The 22039-nt window shown below is 43.5% G+C and overlaps 2 protein-coding genes across 4 annotated transcripts; one reads left to right on the top strand and one right to left on the bottom strand.

The window, feature by feature from the left end:
* The first annotated feature begins 2906 nt into the window (after positions 1 to 2906).
* LOC146578912 (V-set domain containing T-cell activation inhibitor 1-like) lies at positions 2907 to 8673 on the top strand. Of its 2 annotated transcripts, none has more exons than XM_085269113.1 (3): positions 2907 to 3080; positions 6054 to 6395; positions 6634 to 8673. In XM_085269113.1, the coding sequence occupies exons 1-3, from the start codon at positions 3020 to 3022 to the stop codon at positions 6777 to 6779; spliced, it is 549 nt and encodes a 182-aa protein (XP_085125239.1). In that variant the 5' UTR covers positions 2907 to 3019; the 3' UTR covers positions 6780 to 8673. The 2 variants fall into 2 exon arrangements, with proteins under 2 accessions (XP_085125239.1, XP_085125240.1); XM_085269114.1 differs by lacking the exon at positions 2907 to 3080 and adding an exon at positions 4417 to 4663.
* Positions 8674 to 10798: 2125 nt separating this feature from the next.
* On the bottom strand, positions 10799 to 15232 carry LOC146578911 (uncharacterized). Of its 2 annotated transcripts, XM_085269122.1 has the most exons (5): positions 14719 to 15232; positions 12564 to 12734; positions 12368 to 12472; positions 11587 to 11682; positions 10799 to 11059 (listed from the first exon to the last, which is right to left on the bottom strand). In XM_085269122.1, the coding sequence occupies exons 1-5, from the start codon at positions 14828 to 14830 to the stop codon at positions 11016 to 11018; spliced, it is 528 nt and encodes a 175-aa protein (XP_085125248.1). In that variant the 5' UTR covers positions 14831 to 15232; the 3' UTR covers positions 10799 to 11015. The 2 variants fall into 2 exon arrangements, with proteins under 2 accessions (XP_085125248.1, XP_085125247.1); XM_085269121.1 differs by lacking the exon at positions 14719 to 15232 and having other exon boundaries at positions 12564 to 14687.
* Between the last annotated feature and the right edge of the window lie 6807 nt (positions 15233 to 22039).

Genomic DNA, 22039 nt, shown 5'->3' with positions numbered 1-22039 from the left:
ATGTATCAATAGTGTGTGTCCTTGAGAATTGTTCTTTTAAAAATGCTGATTAATTCTGTCGTGTTCATGTTGATTATTAGTAGGAGTCTGTGGTGGACTGTGGTTTGTGGCTCGGCTGCATGAGGAGGGGGGAAGCAGTGGGTTCAGGGTGTGGTGTCAGGGGAGGCTGGTTGTCACAGCCAGCAAGCATCATCTAATCATACCTTCACTATTTCAGTAGCTGCTGGGGCCAGAGGAGGAGAGAAGTGAGCTGAGGGTGAAGCAACTGCACATGCAGTGTGAAAATACAACTGTGGCTGTGCCAGCAGAGCGCTGGGCAAAATATAAAGAAAGACGATTGTCAGCATCCCACACCTGAGTCGTGCCAGGTCATTTACACAGTCCAAGAGATCTTTGGGTGTTTTGATGCCTGGACCTGGGTGTATAGAGTACATAGGGGGAGCGTGAGTGCCTGTACTGCATCCATTGTGTCTCAGGTAACCCAGGTGTGAGAGCGTATTTCCCCCTGCAATACTCCCTGCCAGTGATTGGTGCCCCTATCTGCCGGTGCGGCTCCCCCAGCTGCCCTGATAGCCGCTGGGGGAGGAATATCCTCCGCCTATGAGTGCTTTGGCACGGGCGACGTGCCCACGACACCACCGCTGCTTGTTGAGAAGAGCTATTTCACGTCAAAAAGCCGTCATAAATAAGTCTCCAATAACACCAGAAAAAGTCGCTAGATTTGTCTGTAGTTGGTTTTTAGAAAAAAAAGTCACTAAGGGGGCCTGAACACTCGCTAAATATAGCGACAAATCCGCTAAGTTGGCAACACTGCAGTGTCCTGCTATCGGCCAAGGTTACCCACCAGACTGAGACAATTCATCTCATCTCTGAGCAGCTGGATCATGTAGTGGAAAAACTACACACTTTTGGAGTGTGAATTGCAAGTACAATTCCCCCCTGGTGTGCAGTAAGTGTCCTGGCACTAAAACATCTACCAGAATCAGCATGTTAGAGATACTGTGAGGATTTCTGTAGTTTGGAAGCTGCAGTAACACATGCCTTTTTGGTTCATTTACAAGTAACAGAAGCTGTTGACCCAGGGTGCTTTTTAGTGAAAGCAGTGGATTAAACATATACATGAATGCTTTGCAGACAGAGTGCAGGACTGACACTGAATCACAAAGAATGAAAGAAAAAAAAAAACTGTAAGCCAATGATCTCTCTCATATTCTCACTCTGATTGGCTGCTGTAGAAAGAAGTGTTCAACCTCTGTTATGTGTAGAGTGGAGCAGACCTGATATAAATCAAACATATGTCCTTTTGTACCAGGATGGGCACTTTGATCCAGCCAGCCAGCATCCATCATTCAAGAACCAGGTGGATCTGCAGGACAGACAGATGAAGGATGGAGACGTGTCTTTGATTCTGAAGGATGTGACGATTAATGACACTGGAACATATGAGTGTCGTGTCAGAGGACAAAACAAGTCAAAGAACAGAGCTCATCTAAGTGGTAACTCCATCAGCAGCATCTACCTGAGTGTTGTTGATCCTCCAGGTGAGTGAGTAGAGTTGAGTGTGTGTGTGATCAGAGGTGAAGCTGCTTCCTGCTTGTTGATGTTTGTTTCTAAAGATGTTGTTCAGTTAAACAGATTGAGCCTTGGTACTCAATCGATTTTAAAGCTGTTGCTCTGACGATACTCTGAATATCTATCTGTACTGAGATCTGTGGCTGTACCTGAGTTTGACCTTTGACACCAAAGATGTCAAAGAGGAAGAAACGTTCATTTAATCTTGTTATTAGAGTTTCCAGCATTTGTAACTTTTATTCAGCTCTCTTTTAATGTTTGTTAAACGAGCAGAGACTGAAACTAACTACAGCTCAAGCCCAGACATGACTGTGCCTGTAGGCACCAGTGAAATGTGCACTTTTATTTCTAATGAAGTCATATCACTTTAATTTCCCTGCAGGCATTTGGATCAGTTAGTCTCCCTTCTTTTTATGTACAGTAGGCCATGTAAACCCTGTTCATTTTGCTAGGTAACCAGTTAACCTGATATGGGCAAATAATCCCCTAAACCATCTCAGCATGGGTTATATTGTAAAGATCTACTCAAAGAATCAGACGTGCTGATGATGTTTTGTCTCCAGATTATTAAACTGTCACTGTTTAGGATTTGAGAAAGCACAAAAAACTGATTTTGAATGTTTTCTTTTTTTAAATCACATTTTGGGGGCAAAACTGTACATGATAGAATATTTTATTAGTACTTTCTGGACATCACTGAATGGGCTTAGGTTAGTTATGTTTTGGAAAGCAGCTGAATTGTTATTTCTCAATGCAGGGTAGTGTAATAAAACCTAACATATGCTCATTGATGTTCCTGCCATGGTCCTGGGTCATTGTGACCCAACAGTTTAAGTGTCCTGCGTTTTCTGTCATATTTTGCATTATGTTGAGGTTTCCTAGGATATTCTGTTCAGTATTGTTTATTAGATTTCTCCTCTGTGTCTCTCTCTGTGCGACTGTGTACATGGTGATGTGAGTTACTGTGCTTTGCTCCTCTTTCAATCGTGTTCTCGCTCTCTCTCTCTCTCTCTCTCTTTCTGCTGTCTCTGTGTACTGTCTGTGTTATGTTTAAGATCCGTGTCTTGGTGTCAGCATTTTCAGTTTCGTGTCCCCACTCTGTCATGTGTAATTGTCCTCAGCTGTGTTCCCCGTGTGCTTCCACTTCCCTCGTTACTTTCTGTGTATTTATGATATATGTAAAACAGGAGCAGAACTGGGTCCTCGGTCAAGCCCACATTCCTAGTTACTGCTGTTATTTCACTGTTATTTAACTTTCATGCTCGGACATGCATCTCTCCTGCCTTCCCACTAACTGATTTTCCACTGCACACACACCCTCAACCTCAAATCAAACAAAGACTGTTCAAAGCAGTTACCTGATATCTACAGTTTCAGATTTTGTTCCTGAAAACATCAGCATCCTTGGATTTTTAACAGCTGGAGTTTGAACTGGATAAAGGAGAAAATGACTGCAGCGAGTGAGTCGCTCTGCTGTACTCTGCTGCTTTTTGTCTGTGTGTTTGCAGGTAAGTACAAAATAACAGCAGTTCACTTATAACTACTAAAAAAACTACCACTAATAACTATTGATTGACTGATTGATTGTGTTTAAGTAGGAAGTAAGAGGCTTGGTGGAAATGGAGTAGACTATATTTTAAAACACGTAACAGATTCTGTGAACCTGATGTTTACTGAGCATTGAGTGAACATATGGTTACATTGTAACCTTTGTTCTCTGAGTGAGAGACTCTATTTCCATGCTGTTACATTCTATATGTACGGGGTATGACCTTGGTCGTGGCATGTGGATATTTCTTTAAGACACTCTTACACTCCACAGCTTACGTATAAAAAACAGCTGTGCAAACACTGGTGATAGTTTGATCAGGATGCTTCTCCAAGCAGCCTGAAGAGAGAGAGAGTCTCTCACTCAGAGAGCCAAGGTTACAATGTAACTGTACGTTCTCTATCATATCGAGACTCTCTCTCCACTCCGTCACATATTCTTTATGTACAGGGTAACTATGTAAGACAGACACCCTGCGAGGAGACAGTGCACCCGAATCACAGAGTGAAAGTACCAATGAACTATTTACAAATATACATATATACACGCCACCCCGGTCAGGGCTTCGCCAGACACAAAGGCCGAGCCGGGGGGCGGAGGCATCAGTCTGCCAGACGCAAGACTAGCCTAAGCAAGTCCCGTAGGATGCAAGGACTGTAATTGAGTGACCACTTCAGGTCAGCCCGCCACTGCTGCGGAGTGGATGGCCAAGTAAGGAATGCGGGATGGCCGAGGTAGAGACGCAGCCCCAGTTCTGTCCCCAGAGTCAATCAGCCGACTCATGACATCCGAAGACTGGGGATGGTGGCTTAGTCCACTAAGAGTGAAGGATCCAAGCGGGGCTGTGATCCAAAGGTCCATCAGCAGGGCGTAGCAGCCACTTTGTGCCGTCTACAGACAGGGGAGCAGCAAGAGTGAACTCGAACGAGACACTCGTGGACAGTCAGGAAGTTTCAGCTCACTGAGCGGGCCCCCGCTGGCCGTGTAAACCAGCGACACACGGGCAATACACCAGACAGGGAGCCAGCGCCTCAGGCTGGAGAGCTCACCTGCCTGCTGATGTACCAGACACAGCGAGGTCTGACTGGCACGTAAACTGGCAAACCGCAAGCAATACTCCAGGGGAACACAGCCTGCAGCAGCAGCGCAGCCGCTGAAGTAGAGGGCCGAGCTAGGGATGTGAACCCAAGGTCCGTCCGCAGCACCCAGCAGCTGCTCCATGCTGTTTGCAGCAGCAGGAGTAAACCGAATAAGACACTGGTGCAGCCAGGAAGCTCAGCTCACTGAGGGGGTCAGCAAACCAGCGACCCACTGGCAATAGACTGGAGAAGGAGCTAGCGCTGCAGGCTGGAGAACTCACGCTTGCCGGCTGATGTATCAGACTGCTTTGACACCCGACACCCTCCCCAGGAGGGAGCATGTTAGAGGCAAATCACCAAGGGCTTCTGCAGTCCGTGCTGGCAAGATAAGCAATTCATGCAGGATTCATGGGTTTCTCAGGATTCAAGGGCCACATGCTAACCCAGAAACAATTACTATCAGGTAAGCTGGCACGAGCCAACAGCTAAATCTCCCCTTCACTGTTTATTCCCACAGTGTGTTTGGTATAGCTTCTCTGCTTTCATGTATTTGCTTATCAGCTTTAATGTTGTGTAGCACTTGAACATTAAGCAATGTAGCCCTGGAACCACTAGCCTCTGGGTCTGTCTGACAATATGTCAGACAGTAGTGATGGGATTTCCGGCTCTTTTTAGAGAATTGACTCTTTTGGCTTGGCTCACTAAAAAGAGCCGGCTCTTTCGGCTCCCAACCAGCTCTTCAGGTTGTCTTGTTGCTAATTAACTTATTATTAACAACAATATAAAATTATGCACAAAAGGAATTACTAATGTAAAAGAAAAAAAACTTGTGGTTTTATTTATGTATTTATATATAAAAATATATACGGTGGCCCCTTGAGACAAAGTATGTACAAATTCCAAATTCTGGTGGACTAAACATATACATGTCAACTGTGAAGATCTCCAAGTTCCTGGGTACCACCATCTCCCAGGACCTGAAGTGGGAGACCAGCATCAACTCCATCCTCAAAAAGACCCAGCAGAGGATGTACTTCCTGAGACAACTGGGGAAGTACAGTCTTCCACAGGAGCTGCTGATCCAGTTCTACACTGCGGTCATTGAGTCTGTCCTGTGCTCCTCCATCACAGTCTGGTATGGTGCAGCCACTAAACAGGACAGGAGCGGACTGTACGGGCAGCAGAAAGGATCATCGGCGCCCCCCTGCCCTCCATCCAGGACCTGTACCTCTCAATAACCAGGAAACGGGCAGGGAAAATCATCGCAGACCCCTCACACCCTCTGACACAGACTTTTTGACCTGCTGACCTCTGGCAGACGGTACAGAAGCCTGCAGACCAGGACCACCCGACACAGGAACAGTTTCTTTCCCCTCGCCATCTCCCTTCTTAACAGTTGACCTGTCACACTGCTCCCACTGCCAGACTGCAGCTGCACCTTATGTACATTCTGTAGTATTTATTCCACCTCATTCATGTATTTTATGTTTATAAGTTTAGATTGGTTATTTATAGCTGGTTTACACAGCTTTGTGTATGCATGTGTAATGTGTATATATAGACGTGTGTGTGTGTGTGTGTGTGTGTGTGTGTGTGTGTGTGTTTTACATTGCTGTGCTTGAGAGCCTCTACCAGAACCAAATTCCTTGTATGTGTCTGCACATATACTTGGCCAATAAACACAATTCTGATTCTGATGAATGCTTTACAGACAAAGTGCTGGACTGAAACTGAATCAGAAAGAAAGAAAAAAAAAAACTGTAGGCCAATTATCTCTTTCTGATCTTACTCTGATTGGCTGCCTTAGAAGAGAAAATTTCAGTCTCTCTGCTCTGTGTTGTTTCCTCTTTCAGATGATAAAATCATCACAGCTGAGTCTGGACAGAACGTCACTCTGCCATGTCGAGCTTTAAACACCATCATAGTTGTAGAGTGGAGCAGACCTGATCTAAATGAAGAATATGTCCTTTTGCACCGGGATGGGCACTTTGATCCAGCCAGCCAGCATCCATCATTCAAGAACCGGGTGGATCTGCAGGACAGACAGATGAAGGATGGAGACGTGTCTCTGATTCTGAAAGATGTGACGACTAATGACACTGGAACATATGAGTGTCGCATCAGGGAGTCAAAGAACAGAGGTATTCTTGAAGGTGGCCCCAGCAACACCATCTACCTGAGTGTTGTTCCTCCAGGTGAGTGAGTAGAGTTGAGTGTGTGTGTGATCAGCGGTGAAGCTGCTTCCTGGTTGTTGATGTTTGTTTCTAAAGATGTTGTTGATGAGACTTTGTAGAAAGCAGCTGGTCTGAGTGATGTGATCAGAGTGCAGTAGATAATGTCTGACAGCAGTTTGAAGAGGAAATGGATTCTGTTCTGTTCTTCACTCATCACCTATCTGACAGCTGACACCTCACACCTGTTTCTCACCTGCAGGTCAGACAAGAGGACTCACAGAGGATGAGTCTGTTGGATTGATAGTCGGACTGTCATTTATAGGTGTGCTTCTTGCTGCTGCTGTTGTTGGTTTTTTGATCTACAGAAAACAAACAGAAGTAGCCTCCACTGGAAGAGCATCCTGATTAAACTGAGCTTTTCTAGCTGATCTCTGTGTCTCCTGCTGATGTCACAACTTCTCAGTTTTATATAATCGGAAGGGTCAGCGTGGGAGATAAATGCTCCATTTGGACTCATAGTCGCTCATTCAATTTCTGCTGTGCTTCTTGTTGGTGGGTTTTGACCTACAGAAAACATGAAGACAAGTAGCATTTTATTTTTATTGCGTACTAAAAACAACAGTTAAATATATCGAATAATGCTGTGAGAAGCCTTGGATTTTTTTCTTCGTATTTCATCTGACATTAGTTTTGTTTTGAAGGCCTGGGCTTGGTTTCATCCTGATAAAAAAGTTCTCCTTATTCTTTTTTTTTTTTGTTTGTTTGTTTGTTTTGTTTTTTCCCACTTCCATTAATCATGTAATCAAGCTCACTTCTCTCTTGGTTGTACAAAAAAGAAACTGGATAAGACCACTCTGAACTAAGAACAGACTTTAAAGCATGTCATATCATAAGGCCCACAGGCCTGAATCACCCGAGTAATGACTCCAATCCGGCCATCCTGAACGTCTTTGACAAATGTGAATGACAGGACAGATTTTTAGACTTACCTGTTTTTGGTTTTTTTTAAATAAGATTTACAGTTTCTGTGTTGATAAAAAGCTTCTGCATTGCCATTCATACTACACCAAAGAGAAGTCCCTGTTTTTCCCACCAACCCAAGTGGATCAGATGAGTGAAACTCCACTTTTTGTTAGCGTAAATAAGTTTCACTATACATTTAATCCCTGATAGATCTTAAAATAAAAAAGAGGCTTCCAACACAAATCTGTAAAAAAAAACAACTCCCAAAAGTTGATTCTGTTCATCTGGACATAGTGTTTTCAGTAGACTTCTTCAGTCTCAGCTGACTGCAGATTTCCCCAGTCTTATAAACAGTACATTTGCACAATGACTGAAACCAGCCCACTGATCCTTCAGTGGAAGGTCAGTTCCTTCATCATAATTATGCAAATTCTAATGACCATTGATCAATAACCAATTCAATTCTATTTTATTTATATAGCGCCAAATCGCCAAAAAAAGCCGACTGTTGACCAAAGCCCACTGATCAATAACCATGAGTACCATTCACAGAGAGTTGGGGAATGGCTGCAATCACAGCATTGTAAGATGGTGACAGATGAAGCCTTAGTCCCCCTCCTTGATTCAGAGATGGTCTTTCCCTTTTCACGTAAATGGCCTCCTTGACTCCGCGCTCAAACCAGTCACTCACTACCTGTCCAGGATGTGTACATAATCATCCTTGAAAGAGTGGTTGTTGATCAATGATCACGAGAATTTGCCTAATTATGATGAAGAAACTGACCTCCCAGCCCATTGTTCCTTCAGTGGGCTGGTTTCAGTCATTATGCAAATGTACTGTTTATAAGATTTGGGGAAACCTGCAGTCAGCTGAGACTGAAGAAGTCACTTGGATGAGTGATGAAACGCTTTTCGCACAAAACGCTACGTCCAGATGAACAGAATCAACTTTTGGGGATTTACTTGCCAGGATGATTGAGCATGTATCAAGAAATAAAAGGATAACATTTTTTTTTTTTGTTTGATGCAGATGATTTACTATAGCCTTTAACAAATAAGGGTTAAAGGGTAAACTGAAGTGTGAAATCTGCTTAGCTTTAATTCACCATTCGGATAAGGAACTGTGATTAAAAACACCCACAGAAAGCTCTTATTACTGCATAAAGAGTGACACTATAAAACTGGAGGATTGTTAAAGTTGGTGTGTGTCCAGTTGACAGTAAAAACAAAGGTTCACAAAAGAGATATAGTAAATATGAACTCATATTAGTTGACATATATAATGTAATGTGTACTTTTGTTGAAAAATGTAATTAAATTATTATTTTTCATGTTGCATTAATGTTTGTGTCATTTTATTTAGGGAATCACAATCTGTACGTTACTAATAAGCTAGTTAGCCTTGGGGTCTATTGGTATTGGCTCCATCCTCCACTAGGGGGCATCTTCATGCTCTCTCCTCATTCCATTAAACTCCTGCAAGAGAGAAGAAACTGAAAATCACTCTGGTGTCCCCCCTTTTTCTTTTTTCAGGTAATGGTGGTAATAAGTTCACGGACATTTGTGATGAGTCTGCTTCTGGGTCCTGTATATGTGAGAACTTTGGTTCATGACAACTAATTCTGTTATTTCACCTTCATGCTCAGACATGTGTCTCTCCCTCCTCTCAGTTTCCCACTATCTGGTCTCATTGCACTGCACACACTCTCAACCTCAAATCAAAGGAAGACTGTTAAATAAATAAAGTAAATAATCCTGTGAGACGTCGTCTTTTTTTGCTGAATCTTTATCAGACATTGATTCTGTTTTGAAGCTCCAGGCCTGGCTTTATTCTGATAAAAATAGATAATCTTATTTATTTTTTTGTTTCGATTTTTTTCTTCCATTAATCATGTATTGTAGCTTCTGTCGTGGTTGTTCAAAAAAAGGTACTGCATAGGATCACAGCTTTGAAAAAATATAAATTATTAGAGGATTCAATGGAAACAGTTTGATGTGTGATTGTAATCCAACTTGTTATCACCCTGCATGGGGGGACATTTGACACTCAGGACTCGACATGATTTTAAACACTGTCTACTAACATTTGCAGGTCTTTGTCCCGTCTTCCTCCCCTCAACCACATCCAGCTGCAGCAGATGGCCGCCCCTCCCTGAGCCTGGTTCTCTACCATAGACAGACAAACAAGCTTTTGCACTAACATTCACAGCTGTGTGCCAATTATATTCACCGATTAAACTAATCCCACGAACTGCACGTCTCTGGAAAGTGGCAGGTTGTCATTTATCACCAGTTGATGGCAGGAAGTTTCAACTGTTATCATTAACTGAATTTTTTTTAACAAAAGTGCATGAAGGATGAGAGACAACATGGGATTGTTCAGACATTGTTCAGCTCTCACCCCAAATGCCTCCCTGTGTCATGATCCTGGGTCTTTTGACCCAGCGTTTTAAGTTTGAGTTTATTTTGTTCATTAGGTTATCTAAGTTCATTTGTTATTAGATTCCCCTTGTGTATCCAACCCCGTTAAGTCTCCCTTGTCCTTCATGTGCTTCATGTCTGTGTTTCTTATGTTGTCATGTTTGCGTTTCATTATGTTTCCCATTATATTTTGAAAGAGGTCCTGTGTCCCTGCATTTTGTTTTACTCTTCCCCTGTGGCGTTGTTATGTTCCTGTTGTGTCTACTGTGCCTTTCTGTTCCATGTTTCAGGTCCCTATGTTCGGTCTCCCCAGTCTGTTAAGTTTACATGTCTTGAGTCCCGTCAGTGTGTTTCCTGTTTTACTTTCACAGTCTGTCCTATGTTAATGTTTCTAGTTTTGCTTCCCTTGTCTCGTCCTGCTTAATTACTCCCAGCTGTGCTCTCCTCCTGTGGCTCATTCCCTCTCATTATCCCTCACTGTATTTAAGCCCCATGTTTCTTTTTGTCAGTGTTGCGTCCTCCCTCATAGCTGTGGGATTTTTCCCTGTGCTTTAGTTTTCGCCACTCCATGCCAGCAATAAAGCTGTGTGTTTTGAGTTTAGTTTTTGTCTCTGTGAGTTTCCGTCTGGGTCCTACTCTTGCCTGCACACAGCCGTATTGTGACACCCTGGAATATATGAAATTTCAAATGTATGCTAATGGAAGTTGGCTTATGTGTAATTTTGCTTCTCAGCTTTTATAGTATTTATAGTATTTTATATATTGCATTGTTTTAATGTGAAAGTTGCCCCTAACCTCCTCCCACATACCCTACCCCCCTAACCCTCTATACATTTCTGAAGTTTCCACACTGGTTGATGTTCCTACTGTGTATAGTCTGCAGCTGCAGATACTATTTGTTTTTGTTCTTCATCTGTTCCAAAGGCAGATGCATGTTGATTAGCCACAGCAACTCACATTTTCCATCAGACATCTTCATGAAAAAACCGCAAAAGGAAGAAGTGAAAGCAAAGTTTGCTGAGACAAAGCTGACTGAAAGCTCAAGATTATAAAGTTTTATTTGATTTTTTTTTTACTACCTTTTACAAAATGTATTGTCGTGAAAAATTTGTCTTGTATTATGAGTGTTATGAACCGGCTTATGAAGGTAGGTGAATTAAAAACGAACACACACAGAAAATTAAGAAGAAAATGCTCTCTGGTTTGATTGGCAGAGCCGGCGAAGACCACATGGACCCCAGTGGTTGGACTGGTGGATTACTTCACTGTGGAGTAGATGACATTTGGCTCTGGCTGAAACTCTGAACACAAACAAAAAACAGAAAGAGGTCAACAACTGGAGAAAAATAACCAACTCTGCAGAAAAGCACTCTTAAAATTATAGTTATGTCCAGTTATTTTACCAAAACATAACAAAAATTTTAATTGTCATCATAACGAAAAGTTACCAGACCAACCAGAGTTCAAATAATATAGTGGTCCTCTTTATGTGGCCAGGTTTGCATTAAACCAGCACTTTAAATTCTAAACTCGGTGCACCCTGAACAGTTTCAAAGTCCTACAAGTGAAACTCAGTGCTTCCTTTTTCCAGATGCATGTATGTATGTATGGGTTTAACTGTTTAATTAAGTTTCTTTACTGACAGAAAGTTGAGTTTCACTGCTCCACGATAATCACATGACTATTTCTGGCCCACAATGTAAAATGAGTTTGATACCAGTGACCGGCAGAGAACGGCTGCTCTGACCTCCACCCTGTGTCTGACCCTAGCTGACCACTGCACACAACAGGAGCCACAGACAGAGGAGACAAAGCGGAGTGACCATACCTCTCTTTGACCTGTTTCCCGTGTCTTTTATGATGATTTCCGCATAACTGACATCTTCTGTTCTCACCGTTGAATGACCTACAGCTGAATCAGTCTCTGCACAATAAAAAAAACACAAAAGGACATCAGTGCAGTGATAGTAGCGCCGCTGGTATAAAAACTGCAGGAAACATTAAGAAGACAACGGTCAGATCATTCATACTCTGTTTTAGTGTGTTGGTAGAAAAAAGGACACTGAATTAAACAAAAAACATGCAAACACAGGGATTCCTTTGAATCAGGGAATGGCTATATGAGCTGGTCAGGATGTTACACGAAGTACAAAATGAAACCTACAAATAAAATACGTGGTGAACAAAAGGCTGATTAAAGCATGGGCAGATCTGTGGAGGAGGAACTTAAAGGGTATAAAGTGATAGATCCAAGTTTGATTAATGTGATTATTATTCACATGAAAGAAAAAACACTGTTGAATGAAACGGTGATTGTTTGTTCCATTGTGAACAGGACAGGATGAAAAACATGTCACTGTTTCAAAGCTGCTGTTTGTGGGAAAAGTTGGGAAATAAAAGGAAATGATGATGAAGATGATGCAGTTTGACCTTCGAACTCTGCTCAGCACCATTTGTTGAGTTTTTAACAAAACAGGGATGTAACCAATGCAGGATTGGAAATATTTAAGGAAGTGGATTCTGTAAAGTGTTGTTTGATGAAACGTTTTTAACAGGTTGGTTAAAACTGAAGAAGTCCACAAAGACACCATTGGTGCATGAAAAAGTACCTGTGCTCCATCTGATTGGCTGCTCTTTACGGTCTGACCTTATGATGTCACAGTAGTAGGTTATCTGATGTCGAGTATCTTTCTTACAAGCTGAAATGCAGCAAACTGTAAACAATAATAACGGACATTAAAAAACAAACTTTTAAACATTTCTAAAATGTTTTTGAAATTTGAAATGAATTATTCTGTTTCTCACCTGGTTTATCATAAACATACTTTCTCACCAGCAGAACCATTAAGAACAGCATAAGCGCAAGGCAGACTGACCCAGCGGACAACAACACGCACATCAGAAGATAAAAAGAGGTGGATGCGGCTGTGGGCGGAGGCGTCGCAGTTGGTGTCTTTGTCACAGTCTCATTCAAACCTGCAGAAACACAGACAGGTGAGTGTGTCACCTGTGACAGTGATCCAGCTGGATGGAGACTCTCCATGACCGCTGATGTCACACTTGTAGAGGCCTTCATCAGACCTGGAAACATGCTGGATGGTCATGTGACCTGTAGGCTGCTTCCTGATGAGGGAGCCATCTTTATAGAAAGCAGCTGGGAGGTTGTTTTACAGAGCAGAGTGACGTCATCTCCCTCCATCACAGGGAGGACAGGACTCTGCAGGATCACTGATCCACCTCGACAGAAGTAAAGCTTGGGAGGGTTTCACCATTCTGTGAAAGACTGTGGGGGCAGATGCGGATTGGAATCTTTGTTTGACAATGTTGCTTAGATGTTATCATCTCTGACTTTCAAGTCATGGTCACCTGTTGCTGGAAAATGTGCACCTGGCTTAAAGAGGAACTGTGTAATTTTTAAACTCCCTCACAGTCTTGGGATTAGTTTTAACCATTTTTTTAAAGGTGTTACAGCTGTTCACACCCCTGTCAGCCTCTCTTTAGCTTCCTGTCACAGCATGATGGTTTCAATGCCTCACTTTGTACCTATGACACATCTCTTTACAAAAATACAACTTCCATCATATCTTAGTGGAAATCAGTGATTTTCCTTTAAATTATGAGTCCTTCTTTACAGAGCTTTGCAATTTTACATGCAAGGTTGGGTAGGGAAGTGCAACATTTGGACCCGATTACACGATTGTTTGTGTATCCCTTCTTGGTGAAAGCTATGCCCTTTGTTACAACCATCCCTGTTCTCCACTAATAGGATTTTTTTAGAATTTACATCATCTCAATAAAAACATTGAGAACTTGTTGAGACATTTCTGCATAGAAGAGTCAAGACTGAAAACTAAGATTGGATGCTGTTGGGGTTGAGGCTTTCAGTCAGCACTGCATCGTGGGAAACATGGCACAGCCTCGGCTACTCAAAGCCATCAGCAGTGAGTGCAGCTCATCGCTGCAGCCATCTGAAATTTAGACACCAGCTGCTGCATCATGGTAATCTGGCTTAGCGGAAATAGTAGAAATTCAATTCCTTGGTAGAATTACAGCATCTGGCTAAATTGCTCATTTGTGTCGACCCATCCAACCACGAAGTTACATCCTGCGACACCTCACACCTGTTTCCTCCTCGTGCTTATTGGAAAGTGCAACAGAACTTTATTATAACGAAAATGTGGAGGACAAGTCGCTGTTACCGAAGCTATGGCTTTAAGAAGCTACAAAAAAATCTAATATTATTTACAACCTCCATGCTGCGGTCCACATGTCAGTGTAGTGAAATCATTCAGCCCATTAAATCCCTGATCCTGTGCTGCAAAGTATGTTCAGCAAACCCAGGATGTCTTTGTGTTCCACTGGTTATAGGCTTTTACTCACTGCGTTTTTTCTGCCCTTTATTTTCAAGCAGGATTTATTCTGGGGGCTGTTTTCAGTATTTTAAACATTTTCTGATCAGAATGCTTTATTGATCTGGGAAAATTATTTGGTTACAGTGCTCCAGTACAAACAGGAGCCATGGTAACCGAATCTGCTCTGAAACAAGTTATGTTTGAGGTGAGAGATCAACAAGACCTTCCCTCACAGAAAAAAGGGTTTTCAAAGAGAGCATTAGCAAGAGATACAGACCCACAGGAACAACGTTATTCCTGCATATTTGATCTTTTGGCTGAATTTTCGGCTTCATCTTAAACCTTGATCATTGTGTGAAAACACAAGAAAAAAATAAGAATTCTTGCACAAACATGTGCAGAACTCTCTGATTTTTTTTCTGATTCTGACTGAAATCAAGCACAGATTGCCTTCAGATTATTGAAATACAATGAAAAGCAGCTCCTAGCTTCCTAGTGTCTCAACTTTTCTCTCCTGAGAATAAGTGCTGTTTCTCCTTATAAATGGTCCGACTGATAAGGAGCATCAGTGAAACAAAGCAAACAGCATGAACGCACACGGAGCTCACCTTGCAAAGAAGAGGCCATGGAGCCGATGAGGAAGCAGGAGAAGATCCACATTTCTGCAAGAGACACTGCTGAGGCTGCGATCTGTGTCTGCATGATGGAGGATGAGCTCATGGTCTGCTTTCACAAACTCCCAGGACTCACATTTGATGTCAGTTAGAGGAAGTGGTTGTGTGCAAGGAGCCAACACCTCTTTCATTCAGTAGACTCACACACAGACCTAAGATCAGCTGTTTTCTACCCCGAGTGAACAATCAGGAGCTTTTATCTTGGTTCCTTCAGCACCTTCAGTGACTCTGCAGTGCTCTGTCTGCTCCTTTACAGGATACACTACTCCTTACACCTCTTACACCCCAACTCTTTGGGGTGGCTGTAACTCAGGGCGGGTCACCTACTCACTGGAAGGTTGGTGGTTTGATTCTAGTCTGCATGCAAATATCATTAGGCAAGATATTAACCCCATGTTGCCCTCCGATGCATCCATCAGAGCGTGAATGTTAGATAGAAGCACTAAAGACCTTAAATAAAGTGCTTGTGTGATTGGGTGAATGCACGAGTTGTATAAAGTGCTCTGAGTGCTCAGTGAGAGTAGAAAAGTGCTATATAAGAACCAGCCCATTTACACCTTTACGTTTCCTGTACCGGCACTTACAGACTTATTTTAATGACGCTGACATGTTTAATATCGCATTACATTCAAAGACTAACATCACTTCTGGTCAGCATGCGACCTGAGTAGTCACAGGAACTAACTGCTATGGTGAATTTAACTCTGCTTTGACCAGTTTCCCCCCTCCAGTTGCCACCTTTAAGTCGCTTACACTCACAAACACTCTTCTAGTGTTTTGAACACTTTTTGACACTTTCCAATGGCTTCTAAGAGTGCAAAAGCAAACAAAAAGGAGGATGCTAGCTTAACAGTTGAGGCTATCACCACGCTGCTCCAGCAGCACCAAGATGAGTTAACATCTGAATTTAAACCCTCATTTAACGCCCTCGAATCAAAACTGGACCAACTGCAACAAGCCCTATAGGAACAGGCCGAGAGAGTTTTGTCCTTGGAGCTTGTAACTGAAGACCTGAGCCAACGAGTCACTGAAAGCATGTGTGCCACTCTTCGCGAAGATAACAGCCAGCTAAAGAACAAAGTCACCATCCTGGAGAGCCGTAGTAGGCGTCAGAACATCCGCGTCCTCCCTGAAGACACTGGAAGTGGGCACACCACTCACTTTTCTAACATTCTCTCTGAGTTATTTGGCAAGAAATTGCCTAGAAATACTTAAATCTCCACCGGAGCTCGATAAAGCATACCGCTACTTCAGGGTGCAGGGAACTAACCCTCTCATCCACTGGAAAGAACCCCAACGTACATGCAGCAAGCCAAGGGGGATGTTAATGCACCTCTGTAAGCCATTTTCTGCTAGTGCAAGAACACAGTACAGATATGTAAAGAGTTTTGATTGTGAAAGGCATGGACGAGAAGAACCCCTTTTGTCAGAAGCGTAGGTTTTCTCTGCAGATCGGAGGGTAAAAAACTCACCTGGTTCTTCACTGAAGGCAGGTAGGCGGGCAGTAAGACCTGGGGGAGTGAGGGAGGACAGAGGTTCATTCAGGAAACAAAACTGGATTATAGATGGAAGGTAGTTGGTGTCTTGAACCACCGCCTCTGTTCAAAGATGGTCGCTCACAGTGGACATAGAGGGCTTCTTTGACTCGTCTTTCAAACCATCTGTCTTCTCTGTCCAAGATATGTACATTGGCTTCCTCGAAAAACGCATGGCACAACATAGAAGAGCCACCTCCACAGGGCAAGACTCAGCTGTCCATCTGCATCTAAAGGACAAAGGTCACTCTTTCGAGGACTGAAGTTTCTCAGATGACAGGTGAAACGTCTTCAAGCAACTTAAAGAAGTCCAGATGCTTTTCTTTCCAAGCTCCTTAGACTGAGAGGATTTACGGTTTGTCACTTCTTGTTTCTAAGCAACAGAGAGCCTGTTCACTTCCTGTCAATCCCAGCGCACTGAAACTGGTGCTTCTTTCTTGAAGCTCAGTATTTGACACAGAGTTCAAGTTCACTGCTGCAATTATGATTAATATTATAATAACTTTAATGTTGGCCACATTATCTTTACATTACCAAAGTGAAATGACTTTAGCCTCATGAACAACATAAGCTAATTGTTATTTACTAGCTAAGTTTGAAATGACTGTTAAGTAGTGATGTGACGTTCTGTATCGAGGCTTCGAAGCTTGTGTCGAGTAATGGAGGGGGCGTTTCCGCGATGCGCGTATCGAGGCTTGCTTCATTTATGGGAGGAGCTGAAAATGATGACGTCCGAAGCCTCGGTGCCCGGCTGTACCACGTGACTGGTTCATCAGAATCAGAATCAGAAAGGGTTTTATTGCCAAATGTTGAGCGGGTTTACAACATTAGGAAATTGCTGCGGTGCTTCAGTGCAAACATACTGTTATAAATACTGTCATAAATTACGCTTAAATAGACATGAAAATAAAAATGAGAATAAGAATTAAAAGTGCTAAGTAGATAGATAGATATATACATGATATATACATGAGTGCAGGTGGTGATCAGTGCCAAACATGAAATGATGCAGTGACACAGCGTAGGGTCATGTGTTAGTGGTGGGAACAGTCATATGGTTATTGTTCATGTGTCCAACAGCAGAGGGGAAGAAACTGTTCTTATGGCGAGAGGTTCTGGTGAGAATGGACCGGAGCCTCCTGCCTGAGGGGAGCAGGTCAAACAGACTGTGTCCAGGGTGAAAAGGGTCAGCTGAGATCCGAGCTGCACGCCGCAGTGTCCTGGAGGTGTACAGGTCCTGCAGAGATGGGAGTCTGCAGCCAATCACCTTCTCAGCAGAGCGCACAACACGCTGCAGTCTCTGTTTGTCCCTGATAGTGGCTCCAGCGTACCACACAGTGATGGAGGAGGTGAGGATGGACTCGATGATTGCAGTGTAGAACTGCATCATCGTCCGTGTTGGCAGGTTGAATTTCTTCAGCTGCCTCAGGAAGTACATCCTCTGCTGGGCTTTCTTGATGACGGAGGTGATGGTGGGCTCCCACTTCAGGTCCTGGGTGATGGTGGTACCCAGGAAGCGGAATGAGTCCACAGAGGTGATGGGGGTGTCAGTCAGGATGATGGGGGGGAGTGGAGCTGTGTGCTTCCTGAAGTCCACAATAATCTCCACTGTCTTCTGGGCATTCAGCACCAGGTTGTTGTGGCTGCACCAGGACACCAGATGTTCAACCCCCCTCCTGTAGGCAGACTCATCCCCGTCCGGGATGAGTCCAATAACGGTGGTGTCATCTGCAAACTTGATTAGCTCGACAGACTGGTGGGTGGAGGTGCAGCAGTTAGTATACAGGGAGAAGAGCAGGGGAGAAAGAACACAGCCCTGAGGGGTCATGGAGTGGTTCGAACTTTGCCGCGAGCTATGACAGCGATATAAACCCCTCAGACTTCATTCAAAATGTTGTTGTTTGATGGAGAGTTGCGGTTAGTGAGAGTTTGGAGACAGTTTGGAGGTTTATGAGAGTGAGGAGAGAAAGTCAGGAGAGAATGGAGCCAGCTAAGAAGAGGAGGATGTCCTCCCCTATGTGAGAACATTTTGATCTTATTCCTCCCAACAAGGTATGTACATTTCTACAGAAGATGTATTTTCATAATACTGATGGTGCAATATAATTTATGTTCAGCTGTCTTTACTTTTGTACAAGGTGAAGTGTTTGCTATGTGCCAGGGAGCTGGGATACAACAACAACACCTCATCCATGCTTAGGCACTACAGAGCTTTGCATGAGAATAAGGGGAACACCGATTGTGGAGCAAGACCAGGTGAGCCATCAAATGCAATGATAATATAGCATGCAGTAATGTTACTAAATGATATAACAATATTATACAACTGTAATAAGTTACGTGTGTGATATTTATATTTGTGCTTTGTCTTTATTGTCTTTCCTCAGGAGAACAATCTCAAATAGATGAAGACCTGGTTAGCATGGTGATTGAGGACTCCCAGCCATTTAGCATTGTGGAGGACAAAGGATTCAAAAGATTTGTTAAATCATTAAATCCCAGCTATGTTCTCCCCACTAAAAGGTCATAAAAGCAGTGAAAATTTAGTTTTTACAGAATAAAATGTGAACAGGCAGGACTGAGGCCTCAGTGTGTAGCTGTCCATACCTCAACGTTACAAAAGCACAACCACTGTCCACACCCCAACCACACCTCACCTCACAGTAAATGATCATTTCCATTTCAAGCATTTCCAAATGATCATTTTCCATACTGCCAGTATAAATATACACAGTATAATGCCATCACTACAATATACATGTTTTACACACTCCTTTTGTTGTTGACATTTACAGGCTGTGTGCAAAAGGCCACACTCTTCAAATTCATGTCAACATATATTTTTACGTCCAGTAGGTGTCCTGCTAGAGCACATGAAGCTTCAAGAAGCTTTGCGCTGGGGTGAACCAATTGGATGAAAAGCTTCAGTGCTTCATGAAGCTTCATCTGCCCATCACTACTGTTAAGTACAGAAATGAAGCCCAACAATCATGTTTTTACAGTCCCGTGGTCTCAGCCTCAGATACTTATCAAATCAAACAAAGCTCATATAAAAACAAAAAGATGAACAAAATCATATTTCTCTTTTTTTTTTTTTTCCTTTTTTTGTGTCCCGTTTGGATCTTTAGCCATCAGAATTGTTGTCTTAAGGCCAAGAAAGATGACAAGCGGATTTATTTCACCAAGTGGATCATCATGGCCTTGCCATATTGGTCCATTTGATTGACCTTTATTATAATTATGAATTTATTTTATTTTCAGTTGTTACAAACGGGACAGACATGACTGGGGGATAGGACAGGGAGAAAGAATGAAAGAAAGAGAGGGAGAGAAAGAAAACCAAAGGGGAGAAGAGACGGTGAGAAGGGGGGGAAGAAAGAAAAAAACAAACAAAACACCTGGGTCACCTGTATGGAGAAAAAAAACAGAAGAGAAAGCAAACAACAAAGAGCAACATAATAAAAAAAAAACCGGCACCAACACAATAAACTAGCTAGCAGTAGATATCAGTAGATACTAAATACTAAACGATATTGTGCAGCACGCAAGATAGACAGCGCACAATGTGCTTTGAGGCAGCAGCCAAGAAAGCTGTAGTCCGCGTCTGTGAATACCCGTGTGTACACCTGTGTGCATACCTGTGTGGATCAGCATGCTTATATTCCAAAGGTTTCTCCATGTAATAATCTGCTAGGGAGTGTGGGGGGGCCACAGCCCTGTCCACCAGGGTATGAAGCAGGTATGGAGGAGATCAAGACTCCAGACATCCAGAGGCCCCCAGAACACAAGAGACCAAGGAAGACCAACAGAGGGGCAGCTGCGCCACTGTCCCAGAAAGAGCTGAGGAGAGTCCCAGATGAGGGCTCACTCAGCAGCCGCGGAGCAGAAGCCAGGGGGAGTTGCAGTGACGCGCCCGTGAGCTCCGCCGGCAGCCAGCTGTGCCTGAGTGACCGAACCCCAGGCCGAGAGGCCGGGGGCACCCCACCTCCGAAGTGGCCCGAGCGAGCCCCAGGCTCGAGGCCCCGATAAGCGACTGCCAAGGAGTGAGCCGGTGTGTACCCGGACGCCCACCCCCAGACACAAAGAACCACCAATGCACCGACACCTGAGGGAGTCCGCCACTGGCAGGGGAAGTGGTGGTGGGTGGAGATAGGCCTCCAAACCTTGGAGGGCCTGAGATGTCCCCAGAGAGGTGGCGTCTGATACCCAACCTGACATATAGACACAGACATACAGGCACACACAGACACAAACATCCATTCCCACCCTCATGCTCTCATATACACTTACTCCACACTTAACCAACGTGGAGACAGACATAAAGAGACGCTGTACACACGATCACACTCCCCAAGCGTACTCTACAAACCGGGTCTAGGTACCCTTGCCCCTGGAGGGGGGAACTGCACCCAGACCTAGGTGGTGTTACCCTCTTCCCTGCGGTGGGGAGAGGCAGACCGCCCCGACTCCGCAGCAGCAGGGAGGCCCCACACTCCAGACCACAGTCGGACGGCCAACTCCTCCTAGCCCCCCTGCTCCAGCAGGCCGCAGAGAACGGGGGTGAGAGAAGACTCCAAACCTCCCTCCACCCGCTCATTGTAGTGTTGATGCATGTATGTTCTAAGGTGCATTTAAAACCCAGGAGGGCATGGAGCTACCTGCCAGAGAGCAGCAGGTAAGCGCATGGTCCCTCCTGCTAGCCCTCAATGTCTACGTGTATCATATTTCTCCATCATTTCTGTCAAACAATGCTGTGTGAAACGTTTCTAGTGGTAGACCGAGAAGGCTGCGACCTCCAAGGATGCAGACCGTGAATTTGGACACCCCTCATGTCTTGAAGTTCTCCAGAGGCCTGGTAATGAACTAATCATTGCTCGGGAGCAGGTTTACTTTATGTAAACAGGATTAGATCGCGGCCACTCAGGTATGTCCGCTTCATGTATACGAAAGCAACAACAATATTTTACCACTGTTTTTCCATAAATAAATATTATCAATGTAACTAAAGATAATGCAGTATTTGATCCTTTTATTGATTCCATACAGATACATACAGGTCATTTCCTAAAAAAGGGAAATGTACTATTAACATTCTATTACATGTATGTGATTATTACAGATGTTATCCATATTTCAGAGTAGTAATTGTAAATTACTTCGTGTAATCAAGATGAGAGACCACGGCTATAAAAGCGAAGGTGGATTTGGGAAGTCTGTCGCAGCCATGTCCTGTCCGTATACGCGAGCCACCCATTGCGGAAGGTGCAAGATTGATAAGGAGAGTTTTCAGAATTCAGCGTATATTGCGGGACAGACAGGATCCTTTAGCTCAGCGCGACAGTGTGCTCATAGAGAGATATCGATATTCCCGTGAGGATATTATTTACTTAACCAACTTGTTGACGAGGGGGTGCAGGACCACCACCTGTCTTTTTTTGCTCTGCCCTTTTCTTGGTTGCTGTTATGAACAAACAAACAGATTATTCCAGGGTCTCTTTCCAAGAGACTAAAAGCAATATAAGTGATAAATATTACCATTCTGTAGAATATTCTCATATTTCACTTTTACTTGTTCCCATGTTCTAGTGGGTCCTGTTGTGGCTCTAATGTGAAAGGGGCTATAATGTAACATAATATAATATAATGTAATATAATATAATATAATGTAATATAATAAATTTACCCTACCGCCTACTGGTGTTGGCCAGAGGGGCCGATGG

Source organism: Mchenga conophoros, linkage group LG3, assembly GCF_057382185.1.
Source record: "Mchenga conophoros isolate Kocher_MC1m ecotype Shallow Benthic linkage group LG3, M_conophoros_male_GT1.1, whole genome shotgun sequence".
In the NCBI taxonomy this organism is placed as follows: domain Eukaryota; kingdom Metazoa; phylum Chordata; class Actinopteri; order Cichliformes; family Cichlidae; genus Mchenga; species Mchenga conophoros.
This window is presented reverse-complemented; position numbering and strand designations above follow the sequence as displayed.

Coding starts and splice junctions, on each gene's coding strand:
- LOC146578912 (XM_085269113.1), top strand. CDS start 3,020: ATGACTGCAGCGAGTGAGTCGCTCTGCTGTACTCTGCTGCTTTTTGTC. Junction 3,081..6,053: donor TTTTGTCTGTGTGTTTGCAG/GTAAGTACAAAA, acceptor TTCCTCTTTCAG/ATGATAAAATCATCACAGCT. Junction 6,396..6,633: donor CCTGAGTGTTGTTCCTCCAG/GTGAGTGAGTAG, acceptor TCTCACCTGCAG/GTCAGACAAGAGGACTCACA.
- LOC146578911 (XM_085269121.1), bottom strand. CDS start 12,849: ATGTTTCCAGGTCTGATGAAGGCCTCTACAAGTGTGACATCAGCGGTC. Junction 12,473..12,563: donor GTATGTTTATGATAAACCAG/GTGAGAAACAGA, acceptor TATTGTTTACAG/TTTGCTGCATTTCAGCTTGT. Junction 11,060..11,586: donor GGGAAACAGGTCAAAGAGAG/GTATGGTCACTC, acceptor GTTTGTGTTCAG/AGTTTCAGCCAGAGCCAAAT.